The sequence below is a fragment of the Apaloderma vittatum genome, unplaced genomic scaffold, assembly GCF_000703405.1.
Source record: "Apaloderma vittatum isolate BGI_N311 unplaced genomic scaffold, ASM70340v1 scaffold10971, whole genome shotgun sequence".
Lineage (NCBI taxonomy): Eukaryota > Metazoa > Chordata > Aves > Trogoniformes > Trogonidae > Apaloderma > Apaloderma vittatum.
In genome coordinates, this window is record NW_009700806.1 from 1 (window position 1) to 11,266 (window position 11,266).

The 11,266-nt window shown below is 57.2% G+C and overlaps 1 protein-coding gene across 1 annotated transcript; it reads left to right on the forward strand.

Moving 5' to 3' along the window:
- Positions 1-280: 280 nt before the first annotated feature.
- PTK2B (protein tyrosine kinase 2 beta) lies at positions 281-11,243 on the forward strand (the record flags this gene model as incomplete). The annotated part of the gene is made up of 23 exons (XM_009878879.1): positions 281-355; positions 455-556; positions 943-1,060; positions 1,229-1,268; positions 1,363-1,409; positions 1,655-1,708; positions 2,047-2,144; positions 2,235-2,319; positions 3,080-3,180; positions 3,277-3,392; positions 3,777-3,877; positions 4,016-4,105; positions 4,933-5,137; positions 5,608-5,716; positions 5,828-5,895; positions 7,038-7,161; positions 7,865-8,011; positions 8,703-8,735; positions 9,033-9,060; positions 9,427-9,473; positions 9,730-9,873; positions 10,857-10,937; positions 11,028-11,243. Coding segments are annotated over 23 exons (2,229 nt in total), but the record flags the coding sequence as incomplete, so codon positions are not given.
- Positions 11,244-11,266: the final 23 nt, after the last annotated feature.

Genomic DNA, 11,266 nt, shown 5'->3' on the forward strand with positions numbered 1-11,266 from the left:
GTCCAACCCTGGTGTGTGCAAGTCAGCACCTGAAGTTTGCTGAACCCCTTTGGAGTGACAAAGCACCAAACTGGGAGCACTGGGGTCCCCTTTGGGGCTGGAAGGAGGAAAACCACCCACACCAGGCTCCTTGCCTTGCACCATCCCCTCTCCAAGTCCCTCCGGGAAGGTGATTTTTCCCAGGGTGTCACACATTGCAGCAGCTTCAAGGAGACACACACACCTGTCTCTGAGGCTAAACACCCCCAAAATTTGCCTCCTCCTTCTGCTGCTCCCCCAGCAAGGGTGGAACATCACAGTAGACCTGGTCATCGGACCCAAGGGCATCCGGCAGATGACGAGCAAGGAGGCCAAGGTACTGGGTGTGGAGGGGAGGGAGGGATGGTTGGGGAGGGGGTGGCTGCTCTTAAATTGATGATTAAAGTTGACACTGGGTCTCTGCCTCTCTCCTCAGCCCACGTGCTTGGCTGAATTCAAGCACATCAAGTCCATCAAGTGCTCCAGCGTGGAGGAGGGCCGGGCTGTGCTGCAGCTGGGGCTCAGCGGCACCCCCCAGGTAAGGAGACATGAGGGAGGGTCCTTGGGGTGCTGTGGGATGTGGGTGGGATGAGGGATCCCCTCCCAGTGCTGGATGGATGCATCGTGCCCCCGTGGGTTAGGCAGGGCTTGAAGCATGGCTCAGTTTCCAGCCCTGGCTGATGGGAGACTGTCCCCCCAAAACTGAGCACATCCAAACCCCTCCAGGGGTGCTCCTGGGTCCACCATTGCCCTGGGAGGGGTTTGGTGCTGGGTGTGTTGACCAGGGTGTCCTGGGAAGGATGATGCTGGAGAAACTGGGATCCACTACGGAGCAGGGAGATGGATACTGACCTGGAGACAAGGTGGGGACAAGAAGCTCGAATCCTAGCTCTGGGCTCACCTCGACCCTACCGTCTCCCCCAGTCCCTGGCTATCAAGACAGCTTCTCTGGCCGAGGCGGAGAACATGGCAGACCTCATCGACGGCTACTGCCGGCTGCAGGGGACCTCAGAAACCTCCCTCATCATCTTCCCCAGGAGAGGTGAGCACCCTGGGAGGGGCACGGACCCCTCTGAGTCCTTCTTCACTCCCTGCATGGCTTTGGAGTGATCCCCCTCCCCAGCTGAGACCCACCAAACCCATCTCACCTGTGGTCGAGGCTCTGATGGGGATGGCCAGGGAATGATTCTCTAGTGTTCTCTCTTGGCAGACCGGGAGAAAAGGATCAGCCTGCCGCAGATTCCGGCCACGTGAGTAGCTCTTGGCCCCACTACGAGGCTTGGGACCCTCCTCCTGCCCCCCTCAAAACCTGCACCCTGACCTTGACCTCCTCCCACCCCACAGACACCTGGTGGAGAGACAGTCCACGCTGTCGGACAGTGTGAGTGTTGGTGAGTTTTTTTCCTTTTCTCCCTTCTCACCAGCCCAGAGGATGCAGGTGGGGCTGTGGGACACCAGTGGTCAGGAATTTGGGGGTTTGGTGGAGCCCTGGGGGGCAGAGCCAGGCTGGTGTCCTGCACACCCCCTGTGGGAGCTGCTCCAGGCTAGGTGGTTGGACCCCCTTGGGGATGCTAAAAGAACCCCTTTGCCCAGTGAGCTGCCTGCATCCCTGCCTGTGACCTCCTTCCTTCCCTAGACTCTGATATTTATGCTGAAATCCCCGATGAATCTTCACGACCGAGGTCTGGAGGTAGGTGTCACCTCCCTCAGGTCCCCTCTTCCCGATCTCCAATCAAACCCACCTTCTCCTGCCCATCCCAATTCCCCCCCCAAAAAAAAGAAAAGCTGGAAATGAGGTTTTTACCTCTGCTGCCCAACCTAATACCCACCCCTAGAAGGGCTGAAGATGCTGGGATCGCCCCATGTGCTGTGGACCCTTGCCGAGGGGGTGATGGAGAGGGTTGGTACCCAGAGACCACCAACATCTCCTGCCCCACATGGGGGCTCTGCCCGCAGAATGGGTGGGGGTGCAGGCAGCTTCCCACCCTCCAGAGCTGCCACCCTTGCCCTGCTCCCCTGTCCTTGCAGTCCAACATTATGGGATCTCCAGGGAGGACGTCACATTGGGCGGGATCCTCGGAGAAGGCTTCTTCGGAGAGGTCTACGAGGGGATTTACACCACCCCGGTGAGCGTCCTGCGCTCTCCCTGCCACCCTCCTTCACGGATGGCGGCGGAGCGGGGGTAACACAGCCTCCACCCCTCTTTCTCCCTGCAGAAGGGGGAGCGGGTCAACGTGGCCGTGAAGACCTGCAAGCAAGACTGCAGCCCGGAGAACAAGGAAAAGTTCCTGAGCGAGGCGGGTACGCCGGAAGGTCCTGCTGCCCTTAGGAGGGGATGGAGCTGGCTCAGCACCTGCCCCGGGGCTCACACAGAGTGGGGAGAGGACAGATGTGTGGGGCCTGGAGGTGTTTGCAGCGCTGCAATGGTGAGGTGCTACAGACAGGATGGCAGAACCCTGCCCTGGCGTGTCCTGGTCCCTGCTTGGGGACGAATTGTCATAGAATCATAGAAGAGTTTTGGCTGGAAGGCACCTTCAAGATCAGCAAGTCCAACCTTTGTCCCAGCCCTATCAACACCACTAAACCACATCCCTCAGTACAGCATCTACCCATCTCTTAGACACCTCCAGGGATGGTGTCTCATCCACTCTCTGGGCAGCCTGTTCCAGTGCCTGACAGCCCTCTCAGTGAAGAAATTCTTCCTGATACCCAGTCTGAGCCTCCCTGTCCCTGTAATGCAGAACAGAGCAGGAGGAGGGAGGTGACCTGTACCCTTGCCCCTGTGACAGGGCTGTTCTCCCAAATACCTGGTTTGTGGGAGGGGCAGAAAAGCTGCTGAACTGTTGTATGAGCGCAGATGGGCACCACCTGCATGTAAGTCCCTGGGGAGCTGGAAACCAGGAGCCCCAACTCCTTTTTGGACCTGCTAGAGTATCCTTGATAACTCCTGCTCTGTCTCTTCATGCCAAAGACCTTCTGCTACACCCCAGGACGAGGGTTTGGGTCTCCTGGAGGAGGGGGTTCTCCCCATTTCAGGGTGTCTGACATAATCTCCCCGCAGTGCTGATGAAGAAGCTGGACCACCCCCACATCGTGAAGCTCATTGGCATCGCCGAAGAGGAGCCCATCTGGATCATCATGGAGCTGTATCCCTACGGAGAGGTGAGCACAGGGTCCCACTGCTGGAACCCATCCTGCCACCCTTCCTGCCCCTTCTCGGTCCCTGAGCTCCCCCCTACCTCGCTCGTCCCGTTGCAGCTGGGGCAATACCTGGAGCAGAACAAGCACTGCCTCGCCGTGCCCACGCTTATCCTCTACGCCCTGCAGATCAGCAAAGCCCTGGCCTACCTGGAGGCCATCAACTGCGTGCACAGGTAGGGCAGGAGAGAGGAGGAGGAGGACAGGGGACAGCAGGGACCTTGGAGGGAGGACAGGTGGGTGTGGGCAGAGGCGGAGGCTGGCAGCATCCTTGGCTGCAGATGCATTCTGCAGTCAGGTGATCTGGTTGTCCAGGTGCGAGCTCTCCTCCATCCAACTTCTACCACAGAGAAGTTGTCGGGGGGTTTCTCTCCCTGGAATTGTCCGTGGCCAGGATGGACGGGGCTGGGAGCAACCTGGTCTTGCGGGAGGTGTCCCTGCCCATGGCAGGGAGTTTGAAACGAGATGATCTTTAAAGTACCTTCCAAACTAAACCATTCTATGACTCTGTGATCCCATTTCCATCCCTTTTCTCCAGCCAAGGATCTCTCTCCTTGCAGGGATATTGCCGTGAGGAACATCCTGGTGGCCTCCCCGGAATGCGTGAAGCTGGGCGACTTCGGGCTGTCCAGGTACATCGAGGATGAGGAGTACTATAAAGGTGAGAGCCATGGGATGGGGTTGGGGCTCACTCCAACCTTCTGAGGGCATTGACCGTGGGGAGACTTTGCTGCCGTGCCTGCTCTGGGGCTGCTCCGCCTCCCAGTGAGCGTGGCCACCATCTCCTCTCCCCTTCCAGCATCCATCAGCCGTCTCCCCATCAAGTGGATGTCACCTGAGTCCATCAACTTCCGCCGCTTCACGACGGCCAGCGACGTCTGGATGTTTGGTATGGGGTGGGGTGGGGACAGAGAGGGGTCCTGGCCATCACCTGCCTCCCATGGCATTGTCTCAATGCACAGGGACAAACCCTGCTCTGAAGCAGAGAGGTTCTCCTGGCCTTGCCCTTGGGAAAAGAGCTCCTGGGACAGAGCTTCTTGCAATTCATAGAATCATCGAATCATCGAATCATAGAACTATAGAATCATAGAACGGTTCTGGCTGGAAGATCAAGAAGACACCTTCAAGATCAGAAAGTCCAACCTTTGTCCCAGCCCTGTCAACACCACTAACCCGTGTTCCTCAGCACATCCACCCGTCTCTTAAACCCCTCCAGGGACGGTGACTCAACTCCCTCCCTGGACAGCCTGTGCCAGTGCCTGACAGCCCTTTCAGTGAAGATTTTTTCCCTAATATCCAAATTGAACCTCCTCAGCCCAACTTAAGGCCATTTCCCTTCGTCCTATCACAGGGAAAACCATCAAGGGGAATCAACCATCATTAGGTGCTTCCTCCTCCTCCAGTGAATCCAAGATGGTCCAGGGGGCCGAGTTAAACTCTACCCCCACAGATATCCATCCCCCTGTCTACCCACCAGTCCCCATGGTGTTCATCTGTCCGTCTGTCCATCCCTAAGAGCCCTATGGCCAGCAGCAACCAGAGCTGGGCTCCCTGGGAGAGAAGGCAACTCCTCCCTCTGCATTTTCCACCCAGGGCCCAGAAAGGTGGAGCAACCAAGTGACCTGATGTCACGCTGTCACCAGGCTCCCAAAAAACATGAGTGGCGTGTTCCCTCAGCTCTGGCATCAGCTGAGGTTGCTCCTCTTGCCCCCACAGCTGTGTGCATGTGGGAGATCCTGAGCTACGGGAAGCAGCCCTTCTTCTGGCTGGAGAACAAGGACGTGATCGGGGTGCTGGAGAGGGGTGACCGCCTGCCCAAGCCCGAGCTCTGCCCGCCCGTCCTCTACACCCTCATGACACGCTGCTGGGACTACGACCCCAGCGAAAGGCCCAAGTTCAAGGAGTTGGTTTGCAGCTTGAGGTGAGCAGAGGGAGAGCGGGGGATTGACAATGGTCTAGTAGGCCTGGGGTCCATGGTTTGGTGGAAGGGTGGGCAAGTAGGTGAAGGGGAAAAGTGAATCTGGGGAAGGTTTTAGGTCTGGGTGTTTCTGGCCAAGTCTAGACTCAAAGAATTGAGATTGATTGAGCCCACGTGCACCTGGGGAGGGGGATGATGCTTGGGCTAAAATGGAAATGCTTTATTTGCCGGGGAGGAATCTTGCAGGGGAGTCCTGGCCTCACATCTCCTTCTGGAGCAGCCGTGGTGATGCTGGTGTGGTTGAGCAGGACCAAGCTAGGTTCCCCGGGTCCTTTCCCTCTGCTCTTCCCATCCCTCCTCGCTCCCTCGTGTTTTCCATGGCCCATCCAGCTCATGCAACTCCAGCTCTCTGGGATGTGGGAAGTGTGGCAACGTTCCCTCCCGGGGCTGTCACCCTCCGTGTCTCTCTGCAGCGACATTTACCTGATGGAGAAGGAACTGGCCAAGGAGCAGGAGAGGAACAACCGCCACCGGCCTCCTAAAATCTTGGAGCCGCTGCCCTTCCAGGAGCCACCTCCAAAGGTGAGCAGAGGGCCGAGCTCTGCCTCGACCCCTTGATGGGTGCTGCAGAAGTGGGATCTCTCTGAGCTTATCCCCACCGCACGTTTCTCTCTCCTCCTCCTCTCCCCACAGCCCAGCAGACCCAAGTACAAGCCACCACCCCAGAGCAACCTCCTGGCTCCCAAGCTGCAGTTCCAGGTAAGATCACGCAGCCAAGCATCCCACAGGAACCTGACCAAGGGGGTCGATGCTGGAAAGCCCTGCCTGGAGCTCAAGCCCTCAGGAACTCATGGGTTTTAGGGCTCCAGGAGGCCGCACGTTGCCACCAAGCATCTCCTGCTGCCTCTCAAGCAGGACATGACACCCCTCAGGGCTCAGTCCTGCCCTGCCTGTCCTGTGTTTTGTCACTCTTCAGAGCTGGGAGTGAAACTTTTGCCCTGGGGAAAGGGGGTTTGCACCCCTGGCCCTGGCTGATTTGTACACACGTGGCTGGGAGGAGAGGAGATGTGCTACTCTCTGGTGTTACTGGGATGATTTTTGGCTGCCCTGCTGGAGCACAGGCAATAGAATCATAGAGTCATAGAATCATAGAACCATAAATCATAAAATCATAGAATCATAGAATCCAAGAATACTAGGCTGGAAGAGACCTCAAGGATCATCTAGTCCAACCCTTTAAGGTAAAGAAATACAGTAAAAGAAATGAGATGGCCAAGCACTCTGTCAAGCTGAGCCTTAAAACTGTCTGAAGCTGAGGAACTCGCCACTTCCCCTGGAAGACCATTCCAATGTCCGATTGCTCTCATGGTGAAGAATTGTCCTCTGGAGTCCAATGGGAACCTCCAATGGGAGCAACTTGTACCCATCACCCCTTGTCTTTTCCACACGACTCCTTGTAAAACATGAGTCTCCATCATCTTGGCAGCCCCCCTTTATGTACTGGTGCATGGGAATAAGGTCTCTCCTGAACCTTCTCTCCGCTGAACAAGCCCAGTTCTCTCAGCCCTTCTTCCCATGGCAGGTCTTCTAGTCCTCTGATGATCCCCTCCTCAAGAACCAGTGCCAGTCTTTCAAGCCTCAGCGTGAACCCTAAAAATCAACTATTCTGAGTTCTTTTTTGAGGTCCAGGCAGCTGCACAGGAGGTCTCAAACCCATGCCCAGGGCAAGGATGAGCCAAGCAGGGTGGGAAGTCCCGATCCTGAGGGCAGAGGCTGCTCCCGGTGTGAAAGCTGCTCTCCCCCATGTTGTCTGCTCTGTCTGTCTGTCTGTCTGCACTAACCACTCCCCTCCTTCCCTGTTGCCTTGTTTTGTGCCCGCGCCGCCCTGCTGCCTGCTCCCCCACCCCACCCCGCTGTGTGCCAGCTCGCCCACCCTCACCAACCCCATGGAGTACCAGTCTCCGGCCAACTCCCTGCACACCCCGCCGCCCAACCGCCACAACGTCTTCAAACGCCACAGCATGAGGGTAAGAGAGGGGATTCCTCCATCCCGAGGACAATCCTGCTCCTGGATGGCCTCGTCCCCAGGCACGAGGGCTTTTGTGGGAAGATGCTCGCCACGCCGCGCTCCGCTCTGCGCTGCCGCCTCCGCCGCTTCCAGCTCGATGTTGCTGCCAGTCTGGCTGCGCGAGGGTCAACCTGTCATCCTGTGGGTGCTGCTTGTGATCTCGAGGCCATGAAGGGCTCTGGGATGTCTCTAGCACGTGCATGTTTATATGTACCTCCCGGTGAAGGCGTGTTGGTGGTCAAGAGCCCAGCACTGAGTCCCAAAACCGGGCAGGGGACGGGTGGCTGCTGCTCCTCGGGGCTTTGGGTCATCTCCTCAGCCCTCAGCGTTGAGATGCTGGTGGTGGTTTGCAGCCCTGGGCTCGGTTATTCCAGCTCCAAAAACCCGAGCTGGGTGTTGGGATGTATCCTGCGATGCTCTGCCCGGCGCTGAGGACGGGATGCAGTGCCCGTGGAAAACGCCGGGGCGTGGTGATGGGAGATGTGGGGCTGACCGGTGGCTTCTCTATTGGAAACCCAAGTGGTTCCCTGAATCCAGTTTGGGGGTTCGTGGCTGTTGGGGGGCCGGCGCATGGCTTGCATGGCTCCCCAGGTGAAACTGAGCAAGGGGGTGGACTCTGGCTCCTGATCATCACCCCCAGCACCACCATTTCTGCACCGCAGGAGGAAGATTTCCTCCGTCCCAGCAGCAGGGAGGAGGCGCAGAAGCTCTGGGAGATTGAGAGGCTCAAGATGAAGCAGGTCCTGGACAAGCAGCAGAAGCAGATGGTGGAGGACTACCAGTGGCTGCGGCAGGAGGAGAAGTCCCTGGTGAGTGGCCTCGAGCTGGGGGCTTCCACCTCCTGCACCTTCATGACGGTGGTGGAAGAGTCACTGCAGGCAGTGACGTTGTTCTTTGGGGCTAGAAAAAGGCAGTTTTCTCTTGGAGGAGAGGTTCCTCCAGCAGCCAAACGTCTTGCACCCTTTTATTGTCCCCTCCTATAAAAATCTCACGGAGCTGCTTCATTTCCAAATGAATATTTTGAAACACGGGCAATTTTAAATACCTACAATTGCGGCTTAATGGGCTTTTATAATGCTCTTGCAATAAAGGCTGGAGTGTGAGTAATGCAGCAGCTTGTGGTGAGACAGGCTTGGAAGGAGACTGAAAATCTTTTATTCGATCGACTCAACAGCCGATAAAGCAAAGCCTGGCTCTCCTCGCCCCCAGGGTTGCAAACAGCTGCTGAAATTAAGTTTTGGGAGCTTTTTGAGCAACAGTTTGAGGTTTTGATGCCCCAGGAGCAGGTGGGGAGCAGATCGGGGTGATGGGATGGGGTGGAAATGAGACCAGCGATGACTGTGAAGCCCCTTTCCCTCCCACATTCCCCGGACTCCGCAGAGCTGTGTTCCTGTGATGCGTTTCACCAAGTCCCCAAGAAATTGGGAAAAATCCCTTTTTTCCTCTCTTTTTCCTTTTCTTTTTCCATGCCTCTCACACAGCTTCTCTTCCTTTATGTAGGACCCGACCGTGTTTATGAACAACAACGCTCCGGTGAGTGGTGCCGGCCCTGGAGACACCGGTTCGGGGGGCAAATGGGTACAGGGGGTGTTGCTTCTTTTGGGGGTATCCGGAGTTCCTCACTTGTTTCGACATAAATGGTTGTTAAATATTTATATTTAAATGTTAAATATTTATATACACACATTGGAGAGTGTTAATGGGGTGACATACTGGTGGTGTGGAGCTCCCCACCAGAAGCCCTGGGAGGGGATGGAGATTCCCCCCTTTTTGCTGCCTCCAGCAGGACTTTTGTGTTTCTCATTCTCTATTTCTTCTCCCACCCTGCAGCTTCTCCCAGAGAAGGAGACGGATTACAGTGAGTGCCCGGAGCTGTGTGGGGCTGCCTGTGACCCACCCCAACCTGGGATCACTCTGCAAGGACCCTCTGGGCCATATCCCTCTTGGCTTTTGGGTCATCATGAAAGAAATTCCAGATCCTGGGGAGCAGTTTTGCCTGCCCTGGATGGGGAGGGGTCTGCTTCTCCCAGACATGGAGATCCCAGGGGGTCTGACCCCGAGGGGAGGTGGCAGAGCTGGGGGTGGATCAGCACAGCTGGGGTGGGTCACGCTGCTGTGGGGTGTTGTGGGATGTAACAGGAGTCCTGGGGGTCTTGCAGTGTTCCCACGTGGCTGTGGGAGCAGCTGGAGTGACTCTCCTTCCTTTCCCTTACTGACGGCATAGCGGAGTTCACGGGGCCCCCCCAGAAGCCTCCAAGACTCGGGGCACAGGTAAGACCTCCCTGGAACGGGCCAACACAGTCCTGCTCCTCCTCCTCCTCCATCTCCACGGCCTCATTCCTCCTCCACTTCCACCTTCATCGTCAGGATGGGGCTTTTCTGACTCGCTCAGGTCCTAAAAGGGTCAGACAGACCCAGTGGCATTGGCGGGGCGTGAGTGGGAGGTGGATGAGTCTTCTGTAGGTGTTTGTCTTCCTCCTTGCCCCCTCGGTCCACCTGATCCCACCGTGTCCCTGTTCTCCAGCAGTCCATCCACCCGGCCCCCACTGCCAACCTGGACCGCACCGATGACACGGTGTACAGCAACGTCATGGACCTGGTGAGGGCTGTCCTGCAGCTGAAGAATGAGATCAGCCTCCTGCCCCCAGAGGGCTACATCCTCGTGGTAAAGGTAGGGAGGGCAGGCAGAGGACAACACCAGGTTTTCTGTGGGGAACAGGGAGAGGGAGTTGGGAATGAGTCTGCTGAGCAGCTCCCACCAAGCATCCTTCCTGAGACAGTCTCATGTACATAGGAGGAAACAGTTCAAACATTCCCAAACATTCTCCTCGTTTGGATCCTTGGATTGATGATGAGAGGATTTCCAGCATGTCCTGCTCCTCTGTTGGCTCTTGGGTCAATAATGAGAGGGTTTCCAATATGTCCTGCTCCTCCGTTGAGTCCTTGGATCAATGATGGGAGAGTTTCCAACATGTCCTGCTCCTCTGTTGGGTCCTTGGGTCAATGATGAGAATTTTTCAATATGCCCTGCCGCTCTGCTGGGTCCTTGGGTCAATGGTGGGAACACTTCCAGCATGTCCTGCTCCTCCACTTGGTCCTTGGGTCAATGGTGGGAGCACTCCCAGCATGTCCTGCTCCTCCACTTGGTCCGTGGGTCAATGGTGGGAGCACTCCCAGCATGTCCTGCTCCTCCACTTAGTCCTTGGGTCAATGGTGGGAGCACTCCCAGCATGTCCTGCTCCTCCACTTAGTCCTTGGGTCAATGGTAGGAGCACTCCCAGCATGTCCTGCTCCTCCACTTGGTCCCTGGGTCAATGGTGGGAGCACTCCCAGCATGTCCTGCTCCTCCACTTGGTCCTTGGGTCAATGGTGGGAGCACTCCCAGCATGTCCTGCTCCTCCACTTGGTCCTTGGGTCAATGGTGGGAGCACTCCCAGCATGTCCTGCTCCTCCACTTGGTCCTTGGGTCAACAGTGGAAGCGTTTCCAACACACCCTGATGCTCTGTTGGGCCCTGGGGTCAACAATGGGACTCGTCTCCCACTATGCCCCTCTCCCAAGTGGGATCCTTGGCTGAGTGACACAGATTATTCCCATGCCCAACTTCCCCGTGCCCATACCTGGATCCATCCTCACCCCGCTCCCCTCCCCGCAGAACGTGGGCTTGTCCCTGCGGAAGCTGATCGGCAGCGTCGACGAGATCCTGCCCATCCTGCCCGCTGCCTCCCGCACCGAGGTAAGACCAGGGAGGAGGGAAAGGGGGTCCGGCGTGGGGGTCACGTGCTGGTGGCCTCCATTGTCTGTAACCCCTGCATGTCATGGTCAGATCGAGGGGACCCAGAAGCTGCTCAACAAGGACTTGGCCGAACTCATCAACAAGATGCGCCTGGCGCAGCAGAACGCCGTCACCTCGCTGAGCGAGGAGTGCAAGCGGCAGATGCTGACGGCCTCCCACACCTTGGCCGTGGATGCCAAGAACCTCCTGGATGCCGTGGACCAAGCCAAGGTCCAGGCCAACCTGGTGAAGCTGTGCTTGGAGTGAGGGCAGGGGCGGAGAGAGGGAAG